Source organism: Nelusetta ayraudi, unplaced genomic scaffold (genome assembly GCF_046127955.1).
Source record: "Nelusetta ayraudi isolate G7.1 ecotype Tasmania unplaced genomic scaffold, CSIRO-AGI_Nayr_v1 ptg000004l, whole genome shotgun sequence".
NCBI classification, from domain to species: Eukaryota; Metazoa; Chordata; class Actinopteri; order Tetraodontiformes; family Monacanthidae; genus Nelusetta; species Nelusetta ayraudi.
In genome coordinates this window covers 12,832,179-12,860,142 of record NW_027466054.1, presented here as the reverse complement: position 1 = coordinate 12,860,142, position 27,964 = coordinate 12,832,179, and the positions used below count along the sequence as shown (strand labels likewise).

The following is a 27,964-nucleotide window of genomic DNA, read 5'->3' as shown; positions in this document are numbered from 1 at the left end:
ATGTGACGTCACAGGCATAAAACTTGGTATTTTTTTTTGTATTTTTGTGTTTTGTATTTGATCCATCTTGTTGTCCATTGTACTCATGTAATAGTACATTAAAAGAAAAAAGAAAATGCCTTGTGATTTGGCAGTCTCTGTGTAACCGTTTTTGAGAACTCGATTTATACGTTTCATGGAGGATTTACATGGTCATGTAATCTTGTATTCTATTGCATTACAGAGACAAGGACTTAAACTCCTCTTTTTAATCACTGCTGCTTTTAAGTTGTGTTTTTATTGAGTACGCACTTTTTAGAGGATGCTGCTGCAATTTTCGCTTTTATGCCGTTTTAAATGTGTATATACTTTATAGAGGATGCGGCTAGTTTCGTCATGCACCTTGTATGATGACAACAAAGGAAATTCGATTTAATCTGTGCCAACTTCAGTGATTTCACAGCAGTTATTTTCAGCAAAGTAAAAATAACAAAAACATTACCGAGGAACATGGATGAAGTTCTGCTCTATTCAGGTCAAAGTGTAGCTTCTAAGATCCTGCTTCTGGATGCATTGTGACAGAGTAAAAGTAACAAGTGGTTTGAGAATAAGCCCAGTCAGCAAAACTACAAATTGCAGCAAATACTCAAAATACAAATATCTGAATCCACAGGCTATACTTGGGATATATATATATATATATGTATTTAAAATGTATCACATATATATAATATTCTTCTGTAAATTTCAAGTTTCCAGTGCAATAAAAAAAATAATAACCCATTTCTTACTTTCTTCACTAATTTAACTTGAATTAGAGGCCTGTTGGAAAAATATGTTACTTATGTCATACTTACTTTACACAGAGGTTCTGTCAGCTTAATATGAATCTGTCACTGTCAGTAAAACCACTAGATAGGTGACGAATGACAACGCCATTGGAAAACAGTGACAACTCAGTAAAATACATTTATTGACAAAAAAATGTCTTAATCCATCCTTTAATTTTACACACAAAAATATCAAAATACTTTACAGGGATTTTAATCTTAATATTGTCAAATTAGGTTCAATCAATTCTGTCCAACAAATACACTGTACAATGACAACATGCTTGTCCTTTTATTTTAAATTCAGTGCTCATTTCATTTAACTTTTTTTTTTCTAGTCAGGGAACAATGCATTTAAAATTATGCATAGTTATTACTTGGTACTCAGCAATACATTAGAGAGACGTCACTGCATTTCATGCAATTCATATCCCAATAAGTAACTTAATTCTCCATCAGACCCTCATCCAGAGCCAGGTGCTTAAATGTAGTAAGAAAGATACACAGTACAACATTCAGACATGGATTATCTTGGTTACCCAAACTTCAAAGTTTTAAAGGAATCAACGTGTTTTTACACAAACATATTTAAGTATAAAACTTGTATTCCAACAAAATTGAAATGGTAAAAAATAAAATAAAAATAAAAATAAAAATAATAATAATAATCAATTGGGCGGCAAATGCCCCAGTGCAACACGAGAAAGAAACCTTCAGAAATCCTTCAGCCAGTCCTTTGGACATGGTTGTGTGTCTGGACTCACAAAATTGAGACATACTTGGTCAAATGCAGTCATGTCGACGTGTCGGCCCGTGTCCTCATCAACATTCTCCTTCTGTCGCTGCTACAGTATTTATCACTGACCAGTAAGCTGCTCCAAGTTCCTTTCTACATCAGCTGCTAACAGAAAACAAGAAAACAAGAACCACACAATCGAGATATCACATGTTTGGGAGATCACGTTCAGGGTTGCAAACAGAGGCGGAGAGATATTCCTAACAGAGGCCTATTATGATGTACATACTCGAGAGACGGAAGAGAAACTTGATTCAAGGACCGTGTGATTAGCGAGGCACGGCGGGACGAGGCAGGGGGAAAAAAAGAATCCCGGTCTGCACGTCGCCGTGCCTCATGACGATGAGTTCATACCACCGCGACGGTCAACGCCAAGAACGTCTGTAAACTACTATCTGCTCAGCTGCTAACGGACAGACTAGACACCACACAGGTTGCACATTAATGATAGTTTTACATGGCGGCCGTCTCCTATGACACACACAGGTCCTTGTTTCCAAGTTCTCTCTGGAGCACAGACAACTAAAGAACATTGCATCAGAACACAAAGTATAATAATAATAATAATAACAATAGAAAAAAAATGCTCTGACACTTCAGTTTACCTCTATGGTTATTCACACATTTCAACTTGTGAAATCATCAGTCGGCTAAGGAAAAAGGTAAAAACAATTATTTTTTCCTCTCCCCTTTTCTTCTATAAGTTTCACCTTCCAGCTTAAAAAAATCACTATCAAAGGAAACCAAGAGAGGGTGCCTTTGGGCTCGCAGTTTTCTCTCTAACTCATAACATCATTAAGGCATTATCTATCGAGTATTGCTAAAAGAACAACTATTCGTTGGACGTGAAAAGAACATCGACGTACGAAAATAACTGTCAGTCAAAGAGGAGGAGGAGGAGACGGGAAGTGCAAAAATACTCATAGAAATCAAAAAACCTGTCAGGCCCTAGTGGCCTTTTAAGTACCAAGTAACCTGTATAAAGTACTGTGTTGTTGTCTAATTTCCCCTGTTAGCTACTACCATGCAAAAGTGCACACTCGTTTAGGATATAAACAAATCATTTCCTAACTTGTAATTTCCAAATGTTTGGTTTCATCTGCTTAATCTCGCCAGCAACTGCAAAGATATAAAAGTCTTTAGAAACTCTTGAGGTGGTTTGGGATGAAATCCGGCCGAGCAGCGTTTGACGCCAGCCACTGGTGGATGCTTTCATGGGAAATTTGGTGCATTTTTTTACCGTCTTCTAAATTTACATAATTTTTAATATGCCGAGATTGTTTTTTTTTTTTTGCCGGTGATTTATGTCCAGTGAAGGCTTCGCGGTTAGGAGTCAGCACAAGATATGTAACTGTAGAAAAGATGAAGGTGGCAGAAAGATCTGAGGTAATAACTAGCTTAACGTTGTAATGCCACTAACCACACATAGAAAAAAACGACAGTATATTTATCATACATAATAAGTGCATGTGAGGAGGTGTGACGCATCGAGGAGCTGGGTGAAATGCAATTGGGGGAGGAAGTCAAAGGAAAGACAAAAAAAACAAAATAGAGAGGAAGACAGCTCGCGTTGCGAAAAAAGTGGCAGGAGTCTGATTCTGACCGGCGGCGGAATGGAAGCGGAATCGAGACATGGAGGGAAACTGTAAAAAAGGTCAGTCAGCGCTGGAGATCTCCGACCTCAAAGTCCACACTTTAAACCTCGAGGGCTTCCACAGACCCTGTGGGGTGACCCAGGAGGGAGCTCCGCCCCCTCCCCTCAAAAGCAGCCCCCATTGGTCTGGCTAATTAGTGCAATTTTAAGTAGAGAACATTTTCAACACATGATCTCTAAAAGCTGCCTACACAAAAATTCTATGAGAAGAACATCTGATATTCCAAACCGTGAAAACAACTTCACCTCGACAAACTCTGTCCTGTGATACATTCATAAAAGGAAGGTGTACGGGGGAAAGATGATGGAAGGAAGGAAGGAAGGAAGGAAGGAAGGAAGGAGGTTCAGAAGTCATGTACATGGATCACGCATCTTCCAGCAGGCCGCCGCGCCTTGCTTCTTGCTCCAGCGCGAAAACAAACTTCACCCGTTCTTGTCTCCGCCCTTCTCCCCTGCAGCCTGGGGGAAACAGCAAGAGGTTACACCACGAGGCTCACCTCAGGTGATGGCAGGATTGGTGAAACTCTGGAGGTGCCACTCACCCCTGGTTTGTGCAGTGCGTTGTCCTGCAGGCCGAACAGGCCGCCCCCCGCCTGGCCGCCCTGCAGGGGCGACGCCGTGGCCGAGGACAGCAGGCCGGGCGACTGGGCGATCATGGGGGAGTTCGGGGTGGAGGCGAGGGCGCCCGACAGTGTGAGGCGCTGCAGCTCCCGCTGCCTCTGCAGCATCTGGCACACGGCCACCTGCTGCTCCTGGCGGGGGGAGAAGACACTGCACTCTGAGCATGTGGCCCCCCCGAGACTGGTCACATGCAGACATGTGGGTAAGAATGTTAACCTGAAGCATCCGACTAGCTAACATTTTGCATAACTAAGGAATTCCGTCCGGTAAAGAGCCAATAGAAGACCTTTGGAAATAATAGCAATAAGATGGGAGCAATTGGACATTCTTTCCCATTCACAGAGAATTCCAGAGAACTTTTACTGTCAACAGAGACTTGGTGCCAAAATCCCAGTAGTTCTGCAGCATTGCGGATGTTTATGCAATTGGGGTAATAAAAAAAAAGAAAGAAGGTATAATTAAAATCTGGGTTAGTGAAACTTGGATGCTTATTTGAATGAGTGATGTTTTAACCTAAAGCAAAAAGTAAAGTCTTTATGGAAGCACAACTAGTGAGTTGCAGACTCACCAGCTGGCTCGACTTTACTGGTTTGCAAGTCAAATAGAAACATCAATAGATCGTTGTAACTAGTTTCCTTTTGCTCAGTGAAAAGAAAATTCACTGGCATGCATGTAGGGTCTGATTCTTAATATTTGATATTGTAGTTTAAATTGAATATTTTCATACTCTTCGTCAGAGGATTTGTAACTGTGGTAGATAAGAATTTACATTAACAAAAGCCATTATTTTTGAGAGAACATAATTCATACTTATGAGTTCATTGTCATTTGTGCTATTTTTGCTACAGTTATTGTGAATATTAAACAGCCAGTGCTGCGTAAGTGAATTTGGCATCGATCTGCTGTGCGTTGATCTGTTGGTAATGCCTCAGGGCTCCGCTAGGTGGAATCTCGCTCCTCTCCCTCACTCAATACAGACGAGTGAAGGTGAGAGCAGAGTACCTGTTAGTTCATATCTTCCCTCGCTATTTTCCCCTGTTTAAGGGCACAACATAACAGCCATTTTTTTCTAGTTACAGATGGTGTGTTGTTTACCACATCCAAAATGTCGGAATAACTTGTCATGTGACCTCCTTAGAGGGCACTGTTGTTGTGCCATGACATCACAATGTGGCGAAGGGGACCGTTTGAATACAAATTATGACTGCAGTAAAACATTAGTGGTGCCCTCACGGATCAGACACTGTTAGTCGACACGTACAGAAGAGCTGGTTGCGCAAGTAACGAAACACTGGAAAAATGGACATGTGCATGTAAAAGTTTAGAAAAGGTCAAATTAAACCTGACCTGTAATAAAAGTTGAAGTGCATTCTGAAATTGTGCCTTTTAGTGAGTGGTGTACCTACAAACTGAAATAATTCAAGTACAAACAAAAAAACTGCATGTGGGAGTTTGTGCGTCCTTACCGGAGTGAAGTTCTGCGAGGCCATGAACTGCTGGAGCTGCTGCTGATGCTCAAGAAGAAGCTGCTTCTGCTGCTCGGACAACAGGGACGAGCTGGAAGAGACGACGCGCACAAATCACACACCTGCTTCCATCACAAAAACCACAATGGAACTTGGAGTTTGCGCTGCGTACGCACGGGCTCGCGCTCTTGGGGAGCTGGAAGCCTTGCGCCAGTGCCTGCGGGTTGAGGGGCGGAGGCTGGGGTCGCAGGGCGGGGAGCGTGGGCTGAGGTGGGTTCTGCGCGGGGGACTGGATCACGCCGTTCAGGCCGCCCAGCACGCCGTTGACGCTCAGCTGAGGGCTTCCGGCCACGGACGCCATGAGCCCGCCCACCCCGGGCAGAGAGGAGCTGCCGCTCTGGTTCCCCAGACTGCCCAGACTGTCCGGAGCCAGACCCCGACTCAGGCCGTTCAGCAGGGGCTGGCTGAAGGAGGCGGGGCTCTGCTGAGGGGGCGGAGTGCTCTGGAAGGAGAGGGAGGAGCTACTGCGGGACAGACTACCAGAGAGCAGCTCCTGGAAGATAGGATATTCATGCACGATAGGATTCACTGCCTTTGCACCTGATCATTCAAGTTGTGTCTGTTGTGAGGGTTAATACGGGTTGTGGCCAGACACGCACGTGATGTGCACGTCCAGACGTGTGCCATTGGTGCTAACGACACGATCTGTCGGCAGAGCCTGAGCGACTGCTTGTCTAATTATTCATTCAAGGTTATGAATATTTTAAATAATTAAATGACAAGAGTTTTAATAACATTAGCTATTTAAACTGCAACATAACTCCATTCAAATAAGTCTTAAAAGGGAAAAATCATTAAGCGTTTGTATCCATATCCTCTCTCCATTTATCGTCTATGCTCTGGCCCACCGCCAGGGGGCGACCAAGGTGCATTGGCTTCCCTCCCCGGGAGCGTTTGCATCTTCCATCTTCTGCAGTCAATGGCAGGAGGTGGGAGGGTTTGTGCAGGTTCTCACCTCGGATGAGGTAACGAAGGAGGTGTCGTTCAGGAAGCAGCCTTTGGACAGAGGGCTCTTATTGGTGCTGAGGGCGTCTGCAGGGAGAAGAGTGCAAAGTGCACTGTGAAAAATGATAATGGGCACTCTGGTCACAAAACCTGCAGTAGTGCTCTGATAAGGTGCTACACTGGATGATGAGGATACACAACTCACAAAAAGTCAGTTGGGGATATTTGACTTTCAGGTGAAATTTAAGCTGACAAGAGTGTCGGGTATACCACAACTAAAAGGTTTGCGCCTCAAAAACTTGTCACATGACCTTTATGGGTGCCTTTTACATCTCGTGATGTCAAAATGTGAACAGTATGATGAACACAAATTGCCATTAGTACCGGCCACTCACAGATCAGACACTTGCGCCTGTGATTTTTGAGGTTAGTCACCTTGTAAGAGACACGAACGTTCAAAAAGTTATAAAGGTTACAGTCCATTCTGCATTTCCATCCAAAAGCAGAACATTCTAAACATTTCGTCAGTGTTACGTCAGCTAACTGCAGTGCAGTTTAACAAAAGACACAAACATCAACTGCTGCTTTTAAGTTTGCAGAGATGAAGGACGCAAAAGCGGCCATGCGCTGTTCCCGTGCGAGAACCGGTAGGAGACGGTGGTGCTTCTGACCTTGGGTGGATGACAGGAAGTTGATCTGGGCAGAGGTATGCATAGATCCCTGGTGCAAGAGGAAGTGTGGAGGGAAAGGCACGGCCAGCTCGGTGTTGAGCAGCTGCAGACGATCTTTCTTGGCCGTCAGGCCGAGGATCTGGTCCTGGAGCCGCTGGTTCTCCTGCTGTAGGGAGTGGAGCGACTGGAGCATCTCCACGACTGCAAGGGAGGAAAGGAGGTTACATCATCATCATCAACTTTATTTATACAGCACATTTTAAAAACCACAGTGATAGCAAAAGTGCTGTACATTTGGACATACATACAATAATACCACATCGCTGGGGTGCTCATGCTGCCTGCACGCACGCATGGGAAGCACCTGAGCACTGGATGTGGTCGGAACTTGGCCTCGGACTGGTGCCGCACTGTGCAACGTGGATCCTCATACACTTGAGCATTTACTAGATCGCAGGCTACTAGTACGTCAATAAATTATCACGCCGCAATTAATCCACGCCGCAAAAACAAAAATAAAAACTCAGCTTCTAAACCAGGGGCCACCAACCTTTTTGAACCTGAGAGCTTCTTCATGGGTTTCGAGTCATATGAAGGGCAACCAGTTTGCGTCACCCTCCTGGGATAACAAACTTTCTTAGTCACTGATCACGCTGCAGAGTTCTCAATAAATATCAACAACGACTTGACATGTTTGGATGAAAATGAATAGACACAGCCCAACAAGCTACAGCTATTTTTCCAACAGGCCCGTGGGCTACTCATGCGGTCCTTGGGAGCTAGCTGGTGCCTGTGGGCACCACGTTGGTGACCCCTGTTCTAAACATTGTTGTAGTTGCACAGAAGAAAGACGTTTTTTTTATACAAACAAAATGGAAGAGAGAGACAATGAACTTGGGGCGGTATTTATATCATAAAGAGTTAGCGGTTCGTATTTATTCGCTTCTGCTAAGAATTATCATTTATGCTACAATGGATGACAAACCAACAGTCACGACATGGGTAAAAAAGTGCATATTTGAGATGACTACTACAATATAAATCAATTTATCAATGAGATCATCACCTCATTTCCTGCTGCATTTCTATTGGTTGTTTAGCAGAAGTGAGTTGTACAGCTGTCACATTGTGAGACAATCGGTTTCTGACACGGGCAGAATTTAATACCGTGGGCTGTTTTTTGGTAGCAAGACTGTGACGACCAGCGTCTTTGAACAGGACCAGGGATGTTGGCACGATGGTCGTCTTTGGTCTGAGGCCAAAAGCGCCGTTAGGCTTTACGGGGTTTAGAGTGGAGGCAGCCATGGCCTTAACAAACTGGCATGAAGCATTGTGCCCCAAACTGTTTCAAAGTGTACGGAATGGAGTCGTGAGCACACGGCTGTGAAGCGATGAGCCGGAGTCAGCGTTGGCTCACTGTTGGAACAAAAGTGCCCCACGAGCGCCGCGGGGGCTTCTTCACAGTCAACCATGGGAATGTCTCATTCAGCTCTGCTGCCGTCTGCCCTCGTTAACAGGCCACTGTAAAAGTCAGCGGGGACAGAAAGCAGAGCTGCTTGATAACATTCCGCTGATTTAGAGCGTCAGAATGAAGGAGTTACGATGACGCAGAGCAGGCGACTCGCCTCTTCGGCCTGCTTTTTCAGTCCCGTGCAGCCGCACAGGTGGTTTCAATTCTCTGGGGCTGATTGAGCTCCCGCTCGGGTTGAATTTTGGGTTGAGCCGCACTGGAAATGATACAGCTGCAGCCTAAACCAATCCAGATTTGCTACCTCGGACCTTGGAGCTATTTTAATCTAGTGCGTGTGTGTTTTCCTGGAGTACACGGCATACATGTGGTATACAGTGAAATGCAATTTCAACAACAGAGTAGGAAAAAGATTTTTGATTTTAAGACTTTGAGACGTTTGAACTCGGCAGCATTTTGAAGGAGGACGATATGAAATTTACCATGCGCGCCACCAGGTCGCTTCGAATTTACTGCCCGCGGAAATTAGTCGACTGATCTCCCTTCAGAAGTTGAAAAGAAGGCGAGTTAATGAACTGGGAGGAGGGTGGGGTGTGGTGGGGGAGCAGACATCCACGGCCACATGTTTAAAGTAGTTTCTGTGTTTTGAGTTAATCATGTGAAGAGAATATCCTGTATTTCAAAACCTGCCTTGCTGGAAGCACTTCAGAAAGTTACGTCTCAGCATCACCGGGTTTGTCAAATGGCTCGTTATTGTAAAGTGCAAATGGTTTCCCTTCCCATTTCCTCAGTCATCTTTTCTATCAGAGGTACACAGGAAGCAAATTATGCAACAACGTTTCTCATTCCCATTTAACTGCTGTTTTCAAATAGCTTTTCTTTTCATGTTATTTTTGTGTAACTCTTTTTAATCAGTTCATTCATTCCTTTGTTTTTGTTTTTTGTCATTATCCCTGGAGTAAACACACACACACACACACGCATTTTCTATTTAAATTACTTTCTTTTTTTCTTCTTTCTATTTTCTATGTGTTGCATATTTTCAATTTCTAGTTTCTCATAACTTTTGTAAATTTTAAATTATTTAATGTTACTTTAGGTGGAGGCTTCAAATAAGCCTTTGGGGTTTTTGCCTCTCCCTGCACTACTTATAATTTGTAATCCTGTTTCTTTTTGTTTGCTTTCTAAATTGTGCAAAAATAAAAACTAACTAAACTAAACTAAACTAAACTAAACTAAACTGTCCCACAGCTGCTACTTTCGGGGAGTCTCACTCACTGTTGACTCCCATCTCGCCGTTGCCGTGCTTCTCCAGCAGGAGTTCGATGTGAGAGCTGGCCGGCGGGACGTTCTCGGGCCGGGCTCGGACCCCCCCACCCAGCCCGTCTCTCTGGTCGAACAGGAGAGGAAGACAGCTCATGGGAGACCTGCGGTGGCGGAGGAGGAGCAGAGAGAAAAGTCACCGCCGAAGGAAGCCGAGGCTGAGGAACTCCCGACTCGACACCGCCGCTGTGGTCTGCATTTTCTGCGACCCCTCCCCTCACCGCCTCCCCCACCAGTCACTGCGGCGGACATTTCCCATTTCCTGTCGCTGCGTTTGGCAACAGACGTCAAGAGTGACGACAACGACAGCGCAGAGAAAAGCGATGAACACTTCTCCTGCTTTGACGCGTTCGGGGGGGGGGACTTCATGCACTAAGTCATCAAAAAACACAAGAGAGAAAAAAAAGGGGAAATGAGACGCACTGTGAAGAAAGACTCTCTCGGGGCGAGTTTCCCTGACATGGGAAGCGGCAGTCATCGAGGTCGGATTCTGAGAAGAGAAGCGGAGAGTCGTGACCCGAGTGATGACTGTGGTCATGAAAGACAAAACTAGCATCGTGTTTAATGTAAAGTTGTTTCGGTGTCTGAGTTCCGTCCAGGCCTCACCTGGCAGTGAGGTCTGGGCTTGGCTCAGTAGTGGCGGCAGCGTCGGGGCTGTGGAGAGACAGCTGGCGAAGGGCTGAGAGGAGGTGAGGCTGTAGGAGGAGCTGGAACCTGGATGGACCTGCGAGACAGTCGACATCAAGGCCTGCTAGGCAATGCAAAAATCAACCAACGATGACATCTGGAGAGGACGGCTGCACTCTTCCAAGTATTTATATGATTCCCTGAGGTAAAGCTTAGTCTGATGAGAGACTCGTCCATATATCACTGAGCTGCATCTCTCCAGGCTCTAGACCAGGGGCCACCAGCTGGCCCCACCAAGGACCACATGAGTAGCCTGGTCGAAACATGGCACAACTTGTTAGGCTACGTCTAAAATTCAACTTTATCCAACCTTGTTAAGTCATTGTTGAAAATTATTCAGAACTCATTAACATGATCATTGTTCAGTATCATTAATAATCATATACAGCGCCTTGCAAAAGTATTCACGCCCCCTTTGCTTTTATCTATTTTGTTAGATTTCAGCCTGTAATTTAAATGTTTTTCATCTGAATATTTCGTGAGATGGATCTGCACAAAGTAATCTAAGTTGGTGAAGTGAAATGAGAAAAAAAAATATAAAAGAATAAAGAAATAAAAAAGTGGAAATTGGCATGTGCATATGTATTCACCCCCTTTGCTATGAAGCCTCTTAAAAAGTGCTGGTGCAATCCATTACCTTCACAAGTCACAGAATTAGTTCAATGAAGTCCACTTGTGTCACATGATGTGTCAGTATAAACACACCTTCTCTGAGAGGCCCCAATGGGCTGCAACTCTACTTAGCAAGAAGAATCACATCATGAAGACCAAGGAGCTCTCCAAACAAGTCAGGGACAAGTTATAGAGAGATACAAGTCAGGACTGGGTTATAAAAAAACATCTACATCTTTGATGATCCCCCGGAGCACCATCAAATCTATAATCGCCAAATGGAAACAACACGGGACCACAACAAACCTGCCAAGACAGGGCCGACCACCAAAACTCACAGACCGGGCAAAGAGGGCATTGATCAGAGAGGCAACACAGAGATCAAAGGTAACCCTGAAGGAGCTGCAGAGTTCTACAGCAAACACTGGTGTGTCTGTCCATAGACCCACAATAAGCCGTACACTCCATAGAGCTGGGCTTTATGGAAGAGTGGCCAGAAAAAAGCCTTTACTCAGTGTTAAAAATAAGAAGGCAAAAAGCATGTGGACAACCCCCTAAATGTATGGCGGAAGGTGATCTGGTCAGATGAGACTAAAATTGAACTTTTTGGCCACAAAGGGAAACGCTATGTCTGGCAGCAACCCAATACTTCCCATCACCCCAAGCACACTGTCCCCACAGTGAAACATGGTGGTGGCAGCATCATGCTATGGGGATGTTTTGCAGCAGCAGGGACGGGGAAATTGGTCCGCATAGAGGGGAAGATGGATGGTGCTAAATACAGGGACATTCTGGAGCAAAACCTGTTTCAGTCCACCTGTGATTTGCGACTGGGACGGAGGTTCACTTTCCAGCAGGACAAAGACCCGCAGCATACTGCTAAAGCTACGCATGAATGGTTTAAGGAGAAGAAGTTAAATGTGCTAGAATGGCCTAGTCAAAGCCCGGACCTCAATCCGATTGAAAAATCTCTGGTTTGACTTGAAGACTGCCGTACACAAGCGGAAAACATCCAACTTGGAGGAGCTGGAGAAGTTTTGCCATGAGGAATGGGCAAAAATCCCAGTTGAAAGATGTGGCAAGCTCATAGAGACCTATCAGAAGAGACTTACAGCAGTAATTGCTGCAAAAGGTGGCTCTACAAAGTACTGACTTCAGGGGGGTGAATACATATGCACATGCCAATTTCCACTTTTTTATTTCTTTAAATTATTCTTTAAATTATATATTTTTTTCTCATTTCACTTCACCAACTTAGATTACTTTGTGCAGATCCATCTCACAAAATATTCAGATGAAAAACATTTAAATTACAGGCTGAAATCTAACAAAATAGATAAAAGCAAAGGGGGGGTGAATACTTTTGCAAGGTGCTGTATAACTCCAGGCTAACTGAGAGACTATGTTAATTCAGGAGAGTGTGGCAAACTTGTTGCCCTTCACATGACTGAGTACCCACGCAGTAGCTCTCAGGTTCAAAAAGGTTGGTGACTCCTGATCTAGACAAAAGACTTAATGGATTATTTTGCCAATAATTGAATCAGTTTAAAGTTAAAGTCAGCATTTATTATTACATCGTTAATACGGGTTGAGCGGGTTGTTCAATGAACGAAAAGTTGTTCAAATCCAGCTCCATCCCAGTCTGCCTGCCTTGGGCAAGACACTCGAAACTAAATTGCTCCCAGTGGGGCTGGCAGTGCCTCGCATGGCAGCAGCCACCCATTGGTGTATGAGTGTGTGAGTGAATGGATGAATGAGAGGCCATTGTAAAGCACTTTGTAGCGAAGGTGCTGGAAAGCTCTGTATAGGTGCAGTCCATTGAATCAAAGTAAAGTTAAAAATCATGGCAGCCAATAATCAGTAATTTATCAATCTCATCAATTTCACATTTGGAAACAACAACAAAGCAGCCCATCGAAAACCTGAACGTCTCATTGTGATCTTGTCGTGATTGAGCCACGTTTGTAGTCACCTGCGTGTTGGAGACAGCATTGACTGATGGGAGGGACAGCGAGGAGACGTGGGATTGGAGGAGTCCTGAGGAGAGAGGGGTGCTACACATGCCCCCTCCCAGGGACAGGGAGGTGCTACACACCCCGCTGCCAAGAGGGGCACTACAGACGCCGCCGCCGCCTCCCATTGACAGAGGGTCCTTGAGACTGGAGTAGATGCCTGGGGGGGGGGGAGCAAAAAAAAAGAAAAGATAACCGTCATCAAATCTGAAAGCAGTGAGACGAGGCGTTTGAGGCCGCCCTGCGAGCGTGGGAGGACGTGTTTGTAAAGCGGGGCAGGAAATCCAGCAGTGAAGACGTGTGAGGCGCCCAAACCCCAAAAAAGCCACAATCTGGGGCGACATCACCGAGGAGCTGAAATACAGCCGCCAGATAACTCTGTCTAATGCTGTCAGTTTCAAAGGCAGTGAGTGAGGGCGAGGAGGAGGAGCAGCGGCCCTTCGTCCTGACTGCTGGGGCTCCGTCCTGCTTCACTGCTGCAGCTCCTGATACACAGATAAGCTGCTGCTGCTGCTGCTGCTGCTGCTGCTGCTGCTGCTGCTGACGCTGCTGACGCTGCACATGTGTAATGGAAACATTTCAACACCTCAGAGACAAGATGCCAATGAACACTCACACACTCACACACATTCACACACTCACACATTCACACACCTACACACACATACACTCACACTACTGCGCGCGCACACACACACACTCTCACACTCACACATTCACACACCTACACACATACACTCACACTACTGCGCGCGCGCACACACACACACACTCACACACTCATTTACACACACAGACAGACACAGACACACACGCACAACTTTGCGCACGTACACACTCACACACATTCACACACACACACACATACTACAGCGCGCACACACTCACACAACTGCACGCACACAGACACACACACACACTTATACACGCACGCACGCACACACTCACACACGCACTCACACGCACACACTCACTCACACTCACACACACACACACACACACACACACACACACACACACACACACACACACACACACACACAGACGCAGTGAAAACTGATAGTGCAGTTTGTTTTTCCTCTCTCTCTTCTGAAAGTGGCAGGAAGCTTGACAGAAACCACACGTGCGCCCTCTCGCTCGCGACAAAGACTCACCGGAGCCGAGCAGCGAGTTGCCGCGACTGGTGGAAAAACTGCCGGCGGAGGAGGAGGAGGAGGAGGAGGTGGAGGAGGCGGAAAAAGAAGAAGTGGAGGCGGAGGAGGAGGAGGTGACTGTGGTGGAGGAGAAGGAGGAGACGGTGGTGTGGGGGGTCAGGGAGGAGGGGAAGGCGGGGTGGGGGTGCAGGTGGGGGGAGGGGCCGGCATAGAGGGCGGAGGTCAGGGTGGGAGGAGGCGGGGCCGGGGGGTGGGGTTGGTGGTGGTGGTGGTGGTGCCCGTGCGCCCCCCCCTCCTCCGCCGCCCTGCGCTCGCGGTTCTTGCTGCCGCGCGGGCGGCCCGGCCCGTGGCTGCTCTTCTTGCTGCTGCGGTGGCGGCGCTCGCGGGGCAGCGGCGGAGGCGGGGCCTCGGGCCCCTGGGGCTCCGCCTCCTCCAGGATGGGCGGCGCGCTGAGCGGCTTGCACAGCGGCTTGGGGGGCTTGTAGTCGCCCGAGGAGGAGGAGTTGGAGATCTTGCGGATCTTGCTGCTGCTGCCGCCCAGGCTGGACGAGGAGGTGATGCGCATGATGGAGCCGAAGGTGGAGATGGTGACCTTGTTCTCGAAGGGGCTGGAGTTGCCCTCCGACCTGTCGTGACCCTGCGGGCCGCCCAGAGGGCCGTCGGCCGGCGTCAGAGCCGGCGGCTTGTGGTATTTGCTGTCCTCCTCCTCCTCCTCCTCCTCTTCATCTTCGTCTTTGTCCTCCTTCACCTCCTCCTCCTCTTCTGCCTCCTCCTCCTGGACGGCCGCTCTCCGCCGCCGCTCCTTGCGCTCCTCGGCGCCGTGGTCGTCGCCTCCTCGCTCGTGGTCGCGCTCCAGGCGGGACGACGAGGAGAACTGGTGGAAGTCCTGCGATGACGAGAGGGAGCCTGCAGGGGGAGAAGCACAAAATAGTTTAACGCACAGCTGTCAAACTCTGGCCCCTCTGCGTACTTGAGTTTGACACCCCTGGTTTAATGCAACACAGCAGCAACGCAGCATCTGATTGGCCGACCGGCTGGCTGGCACCTGTGTTAAAGGGACTGGAGGAACAGGAGGAGGAGGAGCGGCCCTCGCCGGCGCCCCCTGTCTTCTTGCTGCGGTGGCCGTGGCCGTGCGAGCTCAGCTTCTTGGAGCGGCCCTCGCCGTCCTTGATGCTGTGGTGACTGGACGACAACTGCAACACAAACAACACATCGCACTGATGTCCCGACTCGCTGCTGTTATTCAGTGATGCGTCTCAAGTTCATTCTTTCGCTGCCGATCATGTCTGCGAAAGATCCAACAATTGCGTAAAAGAAAACAAACCACCAGGAGTCAAAACACACTGGGCGCTGTTGTGTTAACTGAGACTCACTGCAAATCTGCCTCCAGGCTTTTCACAATTATGGATTTGTTTGAAACGGTGCATTAGATTTTCTGAAGATTTTCTCCAGAATTGATCGAAACAACCAAAGATATACAGTCACACCATTAAAGCCAAACCTTTATACAACAGTTTGCAGTGGTGGCTTACAGGACCTCCTACCTTCTCTATGGTGCTGCTTGTCACAGAGGAACACAAGCTGTCGGACGACTTCTTGTGCCGCTCCTTTTGCCGATTCTTGTCTTTGTGACTCTGCAATGGACACCAAAACAGAGTCAGACTTGATCCTGACCACACAAACCTGGCACCCGCAATCACATTCGTTTGAAATGACTTTACAAAATGCTGACTTCACAGTAAATTAGTGTTGAATCTTCATAAAAAAAAAAACAGGATCATCATTTTAAAATCGATCTAGTCGCAGATAAACAGTTTTCTATCACTGTACCAAAAACTCATTTGTTGTAGACTCACACACAGATAGATGGTTGCAAAGCTGTGTGGCTTCACCGATCACCTGTGTCTCCCCCTGTCTAACCTACCTCTCACTATCACTACCTACACCATAGCAACATATTCATCTTCATTGTTAGCCAGTCTAGCCAGTGTGCGAAACACTCGACAGGATCTCTAACGTTGACTGCGTTTCCATGACAGTTTTTCCCAAAATAAAAGTGATATTTCTAAAAAATTTCAACAAAGTACAATTGCGATTTGCAGGTGTTTGCATTGAATGGTGTGAAGCACATAAGCTGTAATTCTGGTAAAATCTCGTCTGGCGAGATTTACGAGAATTATGTCTGCTTTTGTTTGTTTACGTTTGTCTACTTTCAAGAATGGTTGTTTTGTTTTTCTCTTTGATTACGTACGTCACATCCATTACACTTTTGCGATATATCGATACTAACCTTTTAGCGCTATTTGAGAGGTTTTTCTTAGAAATGTAGGTCTTCCCATTACCTGTTTTTTATTGCGAATTTTAGGTTTTGTGCAATTCTAGGGGCAATGGAAACGCAGCAAGAGATATAGAATTTTTTTTAGCTTTATGAAGACATATGAAACCCCTTTAAAACTGCTTTGAGGCTGTCAGGGGGTCTCATAGGTTAATGTATTTTGCACGCTGATGCTAGCCTACACTTGACTATTCAGTTTGTGATGAGCCCCTCTGGGCATCGCTTCACCCCTGGCACCGCTTGGCTTTCATGATATGTGCAGAATAAACTTGAACACCTACACTCACACACACAAATCTAAAATTGGCTGGATCATCCTCAAGGCTTCCCCACAGCAGTTCTGCAGACACTCGGCACTTCTTACCTTCCTCTGTCTGTGGTGGTGATGCTTGTCCTGCGATGGAGAGCTAGAGCGCCCCCTGGAATGAGCAAAGGTGCTGCTTTGTGTGTTCTCACTGGAGCGCAGCTTCTTCTGCTGTAAAAACCAAAGGACCGTCAGATGGACCACCAGATGAAAACCCTGGAACCAATTTTAGCTGCCTACAAAAATATCCGTTTTGAAGCCATGGTCTCATCACACCGAGAGCCGAGCCAATCACGCTTTTCTAGTGATGTTAAAAATAGGACCGTCAAAGTCGTTTTTCATTTTCAGTGACGACACCTCAGCGTGTCAGTCGGACATTTTCATCTGCTACTATTTTTACTGTGCTGTCATTGCGAGTGTTTACAGACCGTCTCACCATTTTGTTATAGTGATGTTTGCAGTAGCCGCAGTATTTCACGTTGTCAGCTCCGGGGCCCTCCTCCTCACACAGCAGACCTGCCATCTGGGCACTGTGCACAGAGGGTGACACAGACACACACACATATACACTGTGACACTGAGCACTTAGATGTGGCCTGAGCTACCTGAGCGCTTTTGTTATCGCTCATAAGACAAATAAAGGATCAGAGCTGTGCACACGCAAATCTGTGCCACACACTCTTAACTTTCCTTTCACGCTGACAAGTTCTTTATTATTCATTTCAGGAATTAGTGTTCATCTCTCCCACACTGTACCATTAAATGTCAATAGCAGCCCAGAAGGTGGATCTGACCAACGTTACCCTCACAATCAGACGTCAGTGAGAAAACAGGGATTGACATAAATATTGATTATAATGAGCCAGCTGACCATTGCAGTGGTGGAAAAAAGTTTTCGGACACACTCAAAATTTTACTTAGTCCCAATTATTGTCATTAAATATCTGCCAAAGAATGTTTTGTGTGTTTCAAAAGGCTTGGCTACATCAGAGGCTTACACACAAATTGAAATGATTTAGTTTTATTATTGCTGACAAAAAAAAGTCAACTCTTGTAGTTCTTGTAGTGTGGATGTGTTGAAAGAGACGTCACCTTGCTGCGACATCCAGCTCTGAGGTGGACAAAACTGTATACGTGCATCATGTGGGTAAAGGTTGGTGACTGGCTGCACTAGAATAAACTGCACTTGGAGACTTTAGACTGGTTCTTAGCTCAGGAAGGTGCATCACAAACCTGTGACGTGTCCAAAAGTGCTTTTTGCCTACATTCCAAATTGCCAACTGCCTGCTAGTTCAGGCCAGTGTTGTGCTGATCAGCAGTTAACTGCACAAAGAGCAGAGCACATAGAGCAGCTTTGCCGCAGTGTCAGGCAATCAGTCTAAATTTCATTCTCAGGCTGTCTTCAGTTCAGTTGCAGCACTGTGACGACGGTCTTCCACGAAGTTCAAGTCTCACGAGCGACTTAGAACCTCGAGCGAAGCGCTCGCCATGTTACCGTGGCAGCTATCTTCTTCTCCATTAGTAACGCTGTGAGTTTTTTCTCCCCTTGTTTTCCACACATCATTCGTCGATGCATTCACTCATTAGCACGACTGCGTGCGTCTCGTTCTCGCAGCGTACCAGGTGACGTGGAAAGCCTGCCTGCAGCCCTGCCGGTTGCAGGTCATGCAGGCGCCGCAGGACGCCTTGCTCTCCCTCCCGTGGTCCTCGCAGATGTAGCAGGTCTGAGGAAGGCGGGGAGAGGGTTGGAGGGAGTAAGGGAGGGAGGGAGAGAAAAAGAGAGAGAGGGCAAAAGATCAGATTCTTGTGCCAAACTCCGCTATGGTCTGTGCAGTCCAGTCGTCTGAGGCAGTAAAGCTAACGGGCGCAGCAGTAAACACACGTATTAGCTGACCGCCGGAGTGAACCGCTCTGATTGCAGTGTCAGGGAGATAAAAGAGACCCTTTCGTTTCTCGGGCCGGCCCGTAAAAAAAAAAAAAAAAAAAAAAAAAAAGACGAGGATGTTTTGCCTGTCAGTACAACAGATGGGAAGCTTTAATACATAGTATGTTTTCCCTGGCCACTCCGTACAGGAAAACTGTTGTCCAGATGTTGGGAATTCAAGAGGGAGGGAAACGGACAACAAAGAGCCTGTGGCTGGTTCGCTTTATAGTTTTGTGTGCAAACTGTTACACTCTGACTGACCCACACGATCGAGCGGGAGTTTCATTTCACTTGCGTACAGGTGCGGAATAATCTGGGTGGGCTTCACAATGACCATGAGACGATTTACAGCGCCGGATCCTGCGTGAAGGCGACATCGCATTTCACCAGCATGTGAATGATGACACCAATGTGCACGCGCGCACGCACACACACGCACACGCACACGCACACGCACACGCACGCACACACACACACACACACACACACACACACAAATACACAAAAACTTGCTGCTTTTGTACTTTTTTCTCTCTTCCCCCCTGAGCCGCTGCTGAGGCAGCCGAGCAGCCAGAGCGGGGGGGGGGGGCTGGAAGAGGCCTAGCAACAGGTGCGGGACAAAGGAACAGCGGGCTCTTTACCTTTTTGCTTCAACCCCTCCTCCCCCTCCTCTTCCTCCTGCTCTCCTCTCTCCCTCCGTCCTGCTCCCCACCTCCTCGGCCACTCTCGGCCCTGCAGACACACGGCTACGCCAAGCGTGCACAGCCGCTCCTCGCTGACCCCCCCCCCCCATCCCTTCTTCTTCACTCCGACGCTGTCTCGGAATGCGGGGCAACATAATCTGGATGAATGGCTCTGACGGTGGGGGGAAGTGGAGGAGGAGAGGGAGGAGGAGGGGGGCGAGCGGGCTGCGTGCAATTTAACTGTTGCTGACAGAGTAATATAACACCGGGCACCCAAACACACAAACACATGTGGACGCTTGCTTGCATGCAGGAACGCAGGCGGGCCGGAGCGAAACGCGCAGCAGGGCAGCCGGCGGCTGCGGACGACGATGAGTCACAGCGGCCGCGAGTCATCGCGATCGTTTGAAGGTCCCGAGGTTTTCTAGCAATGACTAAACAAACCAAACAGCCCATCCAACATTTATTTTCCTCAATGTGTTTTTTTTTTCTCTCGTTCCACTTTTTAGAAAACGAGTGGTAAAACACAAACTCGCACAGAAACGCAACCTTTGGAATGCCACAGAGGGCAGCAATGGCTCACCCACGCCTCTGCCAGGTGAGTCACAGCACCTGCAGCCAGGTGTTTTTGTTTCTGGCGCCCCCTGAGACACCCTGGAAGGCTGCTCGTTTCTTCCGGGCATGTAGCAGATCAAACAAAAAGAATCAGGAGCTAAAAATGCTGTTTTTCTGGAGATCTGTAAAGTTGCTTTTTGGAGAATCGGTTGCGTTAGACTGCTGTGCTGGAGTGCAGTCGAAAACAAATAATGACCTGGTGGACAGCTCGCAACATTTGCTAGACCAGGGGTCACCAACCAGAGCTACTGCATGGGTCCTGAGTCATGTGAAGGGCAACCAGTTTGCTACACTCTCCTGAAATAACAAACTTTCTCAGTCATACACTATTATTAATGATACTGATCTATGTGAAAAATTTGATCAGGTTAATGAGTTCTCAATAATCATCAACAATGACTAAACAAGGTTGGATAAAGTTGAATTTTAGACGCAGCTCAACGAGTTGTGCTATTTTTCGAGCAGGCCTGCAGGCTTCTCAAGTGGTCCCTGGGGGGCGCTAGCTGGTGCCCACGGCCACCACGTTAGTGACCCTTGTGTGCAAGAGTTAGAGCTAAAATGATCATGAAAACAAACAATTTAACATCATCTACAATCAGGGTCACCGGCCTGCTGGATACTTTGCCAGCCGTTCCAGGGTGAAGGCAGTGTGACACCTTGGAGAACAACCAGTTCCTCGCAGGGCAACAGCCATCCACACTCACACCTACAGTCAGTTCACAGACGCTAGTTAGCCTAATGTGTTTCTGGAGGTCCAGGAGTACCACGCCGACACAGTCCCAAGCTGAAATTGAACCCACAACCTTCTTGCTGTGAGGCTGCAGAGCCACCACAGAACCAATGTGCCAAGAGTTTTTTACCTTGTCCAACCAGCTTAAGTACTTAGGATCCTGTGAAATGATCAGACTCTATCCAACATGTACTGACAGAGAACACAACACCTTTCCTCTTTTGACAGTGCAAGAAAAGACTTTCGAAGTGTTCACAGGCAGGAAGAGGAGGTTAAAGGACAGCTGACAAACAATAAAACTGAAACCGGCCTGTAAGTCTGTGGCGTCGACTGTTTCCTGGAATACATATTCAAAAATAGACTTGAACAGAATATTTCAGGAGGAAGTCTGAATGTGTAAACAAAACAAAAACTGATTAGTGGGGTCAGTTTTCTCTCAGCAGAGCACCAAAAAAAGTATGTATTACAAATGCTGAGGACTAAGAAAAGATATTAGAAATCTCTGTCGCTTGTTGCTTCAATCATTTTTTAAACAATAATTCCCGACTGTAGAGGCCACAACCAACCAACTCACAAAGACCAAGAATTCCTGCAAATACCCTCTGCAAAGAATCTGTGACTCCACGCAAAAAAAAAGAACCCAACACTACAATGAATTTGTTGTGATGACTGTACTGTGGCTCTTTGTTGTTCCCTTGACCTGCCTCATCTACTTTAACTGGAAGTCTCCCACACTTCCCAGAATGACTGCGAACAACCCTCCAGTGAGCAGGCGGGACCTCGCCGCGTTCAATTTGGAAGTTACGCGTAGGTGGGGAGCGCAACCATGATGTGGAGCAGAAAAATGAAAGAAAAACACAAAAAAGCTTTTCCTGCTAAGAGAGTTGTGTCGTTTCCCCCATGTCTTAAAGGGACACGGAGTTCCATGTGTGTTCAAATTAGCGTAACTGCAGGGGAGTTTCCGTCTCTCCGAGGCCCTGTCGGTGGAAAAAGTGACAGAGTCCGTGAAAACATACACAGTTTGATGGCTGTGAAGGTTTGTTGTAGCTGCTGGGGAATCCATCCATCCATCCACTTTCTATACCTGCTTCTTCTGCACTCAGGGTCCAGGAGGTTCACTGGAGCCTATCTCAGCTGTCACTGGGTGACGGCAGGGTTACACCCTGGACAAGTCCTATGGTGTATCGCAGGGCCACATTAAAAAAAAGATAAACAACCATTTGCACTCGCACTCAGAATTGCCAGTTTACCTCACATGCCAGTTTTTGGACTGTAGGAGGGAACCTCGAGTAGCTGGAGGGAACCACACAGTCACTGGAAACCACTGGAAACCACGACTATCTTGCTGTGAGGTAACAGTGCTGATCACTGTATGATAGGGATGGGAAAATTAACCGATACGTATCGATACACGGACAGGCGCGGGCACGATGCGAGTGCATCGGTAGAGCAGCCGTGAATCGATGCAATTTTGGGATTAAATCTAGATGCATCGGTTTTTACGTCCCGTCACAGACCGATACAGCGCTGCACAGCGCAGTGCAGGAATTTACAGCACAGCGCAGTTAAAAAAAAAATAATAAAAAATAAAATAGACCAGACGCCGAAACGGTCGCTGCGCGAGCCGGCTACGGAGGTGCATGCCACTTCAAGTCTAGCGTGAAAGACACCATCGTTCCGCGGCTATTCGTACAGCCAAAAGTGCCCAACAACAAAGAACACCGGCCACGGCCGGACTCCTGAATTCTGGCGCAGCGGAAGGAGTGCTGTGCTGAAAGTTACAGCACTGCGCTGTACTGTAACTTCCAGCACAGCGCAGTTTGCTTCACCCTGATTATGTGGATCAACTGATATTCCTAAAGAAAAACCTTAGAGTGGAACATGTCGGTTGAATAATACAGTATGGACTGAAAGTGACACACGCCAATGAGTAGTTACATTGTGTACTAATTTAGATTGAGTTCAAGGAACCATGACATTTTTTTCTTTTCTTTTCTGTCTTCAATTTCTCATCACAGCCAAGCTATTTCACTGTCGTGACTGTTTTATTATGACAGTTAGGCTGGTGTCTGTTTACAGCAACAGCAAGAAGAGTTTACATTTATTCCATTTGTAAGCAATAAGGAAAGGTTCATTTATTTTTCATAAAGTATACTGAACTTGCCTTGTTTTTGTTAATTGTGAACCAGTTGTTCACAAAAGACCTTTAAATTTAAGTGCTCAAAGCTAATTGTGAAGGGAGCAAAATTTAAGAATCAAAATGCAGATTGTATTTGCATTTACAACTTTTGCATTTGCAGAATTTTGAAGAAGAAAAAAAAAGCTGTTGCGCTATATAGTTTGGCCGACCAGCAGGACTTCCAATGATTAGCAGTGCACGGCAGCAACCACCACTGGTGGGTGTGAGTGTGTTTGGATGGGTGACTGAGAGGCCACTGTAAAGCTCTTGGGTTACCATTAAGGTGCAGCAGAAGCATTGTAACAGTAACAGTCCATTCACCATCTTAGATAATTGTTCAGTGGTAGACGGGCCTATACTCGAACAACGGAGCCAATCGCAGTGCTTTGCGAGGGAGGCAGAATAGGCTCTTTATACAACCAAATGCAGAGTAAACAAACTATAAGAAAGTGCAAGAGAAACACAGGAAATCTAATTTAGAAATAGTTTTGAGAGGACGGTTCTAGGTAACCAGCCCCCCTGCAACAAAGTAAGGATAGAGAGCGAGTTTCGGCTCCTCACGGGAGAGTTGAAACATGACCAGTTTGGGAAGTATTTTAAGATATTTGCAGGACAGCTGGAGGCTGTACAACAGATGTTTGAGTCTCACTGAAGAAGACGGAACAGCAGCTCCCAAACTCGCCCGGCAGAGCCGCAGCACAGAGCCATACGCAGTCTTTAAGATCACCGTGTATATAATTGTTTTGTCTGTCAAACAACACACACCATTGTTGTTGATACTGTTGCTGTGGGATACATGACATGCCCTCTGCACAACCATTATAAGCTGACGCACTTGTTCCAGGTGTGAAAGTCTGGTAAAAATCAACCTTGATGTACTGAGGGAGAAACTTGTGATCCAAGTCAAAATAAAAGCTTTGTTTTCCCAAACTGTCATATTTCCATTTGGTATGAAAAGAATGAGATCTTCATAGTTTTTTTCTAAGGAAAGTAGGACTCTCAGTGTGCTGTGGCCATTTTCGCGTGGATGTGTGTACCTTGAGGTATCTCTCATGGGGGACATATTGCAGGATGATGGGCTCCATGGTGAGAACGTTGGCAAACTGCACCTCGGGGATGTAGAGCGCACAGACAACGTGGGCCCACCCTGAGGAGGAGATAGGAAAATAGATTTCAAAACCTCCCTGCCAATAAACAAAACTCCAAAGGATCTCATCATGCAGTACAACGGAGAGTCTAACCTCCACTGTCGGTCCTCTTGAGGGCACCATCTTTGTGGGGGCACAGCTCACACCTCTGGGGGACAGGAAGGGTGTCAGAGGGAAGTCAGGGTTCAGCGAGGATGGCCTGGAAAAGGCAGGACTAGAAATACCTGTTTGTGTGTCTTGTGGTTGGTAGGTGTACTCACCACACGCGCCGCCCTCTCTTGTGACTCACACTTTCGGCAGAACCATGGACCCGTGGGCACCTGGACAATGCCGTAGCATGCTGGGACACAAACACACGGCACGCTCAGCAACATTGCAGTGCCGCCCCTCCTCCCCCGCAATTCTTTTCCTCACAATTTTCACAAAGATGAGTTGAACACACATTTCTATAGTTAGAGCACTGACGGTCAATGACATTAAGCACTACTGTGAACACTCCATTAACTGATGTAATCTGGGTTAAAACAGCTTCTCAAAACATTTTGCATCACTTTGCATTTCCCCCTCAAAACCTCAGGTCCGACTAAAGGCACAAGTCCAAGCATGGGCCTGATTTTTCTCCCCCTTTTCCCTTCTGATATTTGATCCCAGAAGTGAGCAGCCCCCCCTCCCTTCCCAGTCTCATTACAGCAACAAAGCCAAGTGGACACAAGGTAACTGTGGCCAAAACCGGCGGGGCCTCGCCGGCGCTGTTGTGTCGCTAAATAAATAAATAAATAAATAAATAAATAAGCAAGCAAGCAAGCCGCACGTCTACCGTGGGGTAAGGGGGTGGGGGTACCGGCGGGTCTAGACAGCAGCTCTCACTGCTCGGCGAACCTGCGTTGCCGTCCAGGCGCCATCAGTGTCACTCCGCCCGGCTCAATCATGTGTGCGCGGCGGAGGGAAACAACAAACCGCACGCCTACCTACCCTACCCACCCACCCACTCCTCCCACACGGGCGCGCACGTAGACAGCGGGCGCGAGGGACCGCGAAAGAGAGGGAGAGCGAGAGACATTCGGCGAAAACATACGAAGCCACGCCGAGCCGAGCCGAGCGGCACCTCTGGCTGCCTGCCTCCGGCCGCCGCCGGGACAACCGCCCCCAAAACAGCTGCCGCCGCCGCGGGGAGAGCGGACCGCTAGCCGCGGCTAACGTTACCTTGGTGAACGGCGACGCTGCAGCCGTGTCCATCACAGTACACCAGCGGATTCTCAGCCCAGCCTCGCTCGTCGGAACACACGCAGCAGCCTCCGACCATTTCCCGCATGCTGAGCCCATATGAAGAAATGCTTCTCGCGCCCCCTCTTTCGCCAACCGTCTCAGACCTCGGCCCGGCCTGTCAAGTGGTCGTCGCGCCGGGCATAGTCGTGGCTCGCCGTCTTGGCGGGGTTTTCTCTTTTGGCTAAATGTCGGCGTGGGGTTTGTGGTGGTGCCGCCGCTGCCGCCGCCGCTTGTTACGTTTTTCCGTGATGTCCTCCCCGTCCCCTCAGCGCCGATGCAGTGCGCATGCTCAGAGCTGCTCCTCCGAGTCGGAATAAAAGTCGCAGGCAGGCAAAGGTATCAAGTTATTATTGTTTACGGTGTCGCCTCCTCACCGGAGTCTTTCTCTATCGCTGTCGCGGACTTTGCATAGTATCTTTTTTCTGTGTGGCTGTATGCGGAGGAAGGGGTTTTGTCTCGTCCAGCCGCTTAATTCAAAATAAGATGGAGAAAACATGTGGACCGATCGGTCAGAAAACCGCTGTGCTGCTGCGCACTGGCTCTCTTGCTCCAACAGCGCCATCTTCAGGACATCTGCAAAATAAGGAGGGAACAATTACAAGGTATTTCACCATCCCGATATGAAAAACATCCAGTGTGGCAGACACACCTTCATCACTGACTAGTGACTTTATTGTTTTTATTCATTTTCCATTGAAACACTGCCTACATTCATTTTAATTTTATTGCATAAAAACTCTTAATTGTGGCTAAATCAATACCTTAAATTCAATTCAATTTTAAACTCCAGCTGACTTGGACTATTTCCCCAAACCCATCTTTTAACTCATTTAGTTAAAAATACGTTTTAAATAAAAGAGTGCAAATTCAAACTCAAAGGCAATTATGGACTTTTGAGAAAACCAAATTCATGCAACGTAGTCCCACCGTCAAAAAGTTCATTAAAGGGCAATGCAAAGCATTCATTAGAACTACGCAATCACATTTTGGGGCATTTAATTTTACAGTTTTTAATAAACAAGATTCACTCAAAGTACTTGTCAAGAAAGTTGACATGAAGTGTTCAGTCAGCAGATGTCACCAGAAGCCACAATTTTGCTGAAGTCGCCTGTGTTTCTGTGTGAACCTTGGTCTGTTGCTCTGAAGGTGGAACTGGCGCTTGAGACACAAACACACAGGTCAAACAGAAGCACAACCACATCCATGTCTCTCCCGTATCCTGACTGATAAAGTCAATCAATGACTTAATAAAATGTTCTCACTTGAACCCCATCTTGAAAACACCACCTTAAAATGTCCTGATGTTAATTTTGTTCTAATTTTAACTTCAACTCTTCTCTGAAAACACACACACACACACACACACACACACACACACACACACTCAGAAGACATGGAGGTGTGATGACATTTTGCCTTACAAGTCACTTCTCTTAAAAACCTTGCAAGAAAGAAAAGGGAAGCAGGCCTGATGGAGAGGACAGATAGCGCGGCAGCATCTGGATGAAGTCAACACCCACTTCTGGTCTGAGGGCAGCGAAGTGTAACCAGCTCCCTGCACGCTCACATGAGGGCCACCGCACATGTACACGCTTGGCATGCAAATACCGCGCAGCTCAGTGCGTCCTGGCGTGATACAAATGTGCCTACGTTCAAACTTCCCCCCCAGTAGGAGGACACACATGAGGCTGCGGAGTGATGACAGGAAAAATTCCACTATGAATTTTAACTGCAGGTGTCTCACTCAAAATTCCCAAATGTTGCGTTTACTGGCAGACTTTGTTTATCACCCGGTCTGTGGGTGAAGCGAGAGTTGGGGAGTGGGAGGGAAAGAAGCTTATTTAAATTCCAAGAATACTTCTGATGAGACCAACATAATTCGTTTTAGTTTGCAATGCATATTTTATGACGTAAAATGAAACATTATAATCCTCAATAATGTTTTTTGTGGGATTCCATTCGGCGTAGGGTGAAAAACGCCACCACAGTCACTGTCGTGAAGTTCTCTAATTTCTCCAGCAGGTGGACGCTGCAGCAATCAAAAACCATCTATTTCCTCAGCATCCTGGGGAAACGCAGCGATGTCTAAATCCTAGGATATTATTAGATTATCTTCAAAGACGCGGCATTTCAAATGAAAGTGTTCTACCTTTGATGATAGACCAACACTAATGTTCTCTGTTAGGAAATTGTTTGAATGTTAGAATTATTTGGACCTAAAGCAGCTGTCATTCCTTAATACAATTTCGTAAGTTTAAATCCTACACACCCGACACAGTTGTTTCTAAAGAAACTTATTTTGCAGAAGTACAAGCTGTTTTTTTGGCGCGCAAACTGAAGAGCATAATATTCTGTAGTGAGAAACTAACACATGGTGCGTAGCAGTGTCCTTTGAAGCAGTGAAATGCACTCCTCTCAAAACCACAGCCTAAAAAGAGACATGTGACCTTCTAGATAATAGGATCTTTTTCTCCCCCCCACCCCCTGAATTCTTCACAAGTG

The 27,964-nt window shown here is 46.9% G+C and overlaps 1 protein-coding gene across 2 annotated transcripts; it reads right to left on the bottom strand.

The window, feature by feature from the left end:
* Window positions 1-928: 928 nt before the first annotated feature.
* On the bottom strand, window positions 929-25,843 carry LOC142894386 (protein AF-17-like). Of its 2 annotated transcripts, none has more exons than XM_076035593.1 (20): window positions 25,400-25,843; window positions 24,457-24,536; window positions 24,290-24,344; window positions 24,086-24,195; window positions 18,538-18,641; window positions 17,354-17,447; window positions 16,978-17,088; window positions 15,823-15,912; window positions 15,324-15,471; window positions 14,279-15,184; window positions 13,085-13,284; window positions 10,420-10,537; window positions 10,237-10,303; window positions 9,769-9,917; window positions 7,023-7,223; window positions 6,362-6,438; window positions 5,523-5,848; window positions 5,347-5,437; window positions 3,802-4,011; window positions 929-3,718 (listed from the first exon to the last, which is right to left on the bottom strand). In XM_076035593.1, the coding sequence occupies exons 1-20, from the start codon at window positions 25,506-25,508 to the stop codon at window positions 3,683-3,685; spliced, it is 3,282 nt and encodes a 1,093-aa protein (XP_075891708.1). In that variant the 5' UTR covers window positions 25,509-25,843; the 3' UTR covers window positions 929-3,682. The 2 variants fall into 2 exon arrangements, with proteins under 2 accessions (XP_075891708.1, XP_075891707.1); XM_076035592.1 differs by having other exon boundaries at window positions 5,523-5,899; window positions 25,400-25,842.
* Between the last annotated feature and the right edge of the window lie 2,121 nt (window positions 25,844-27,964).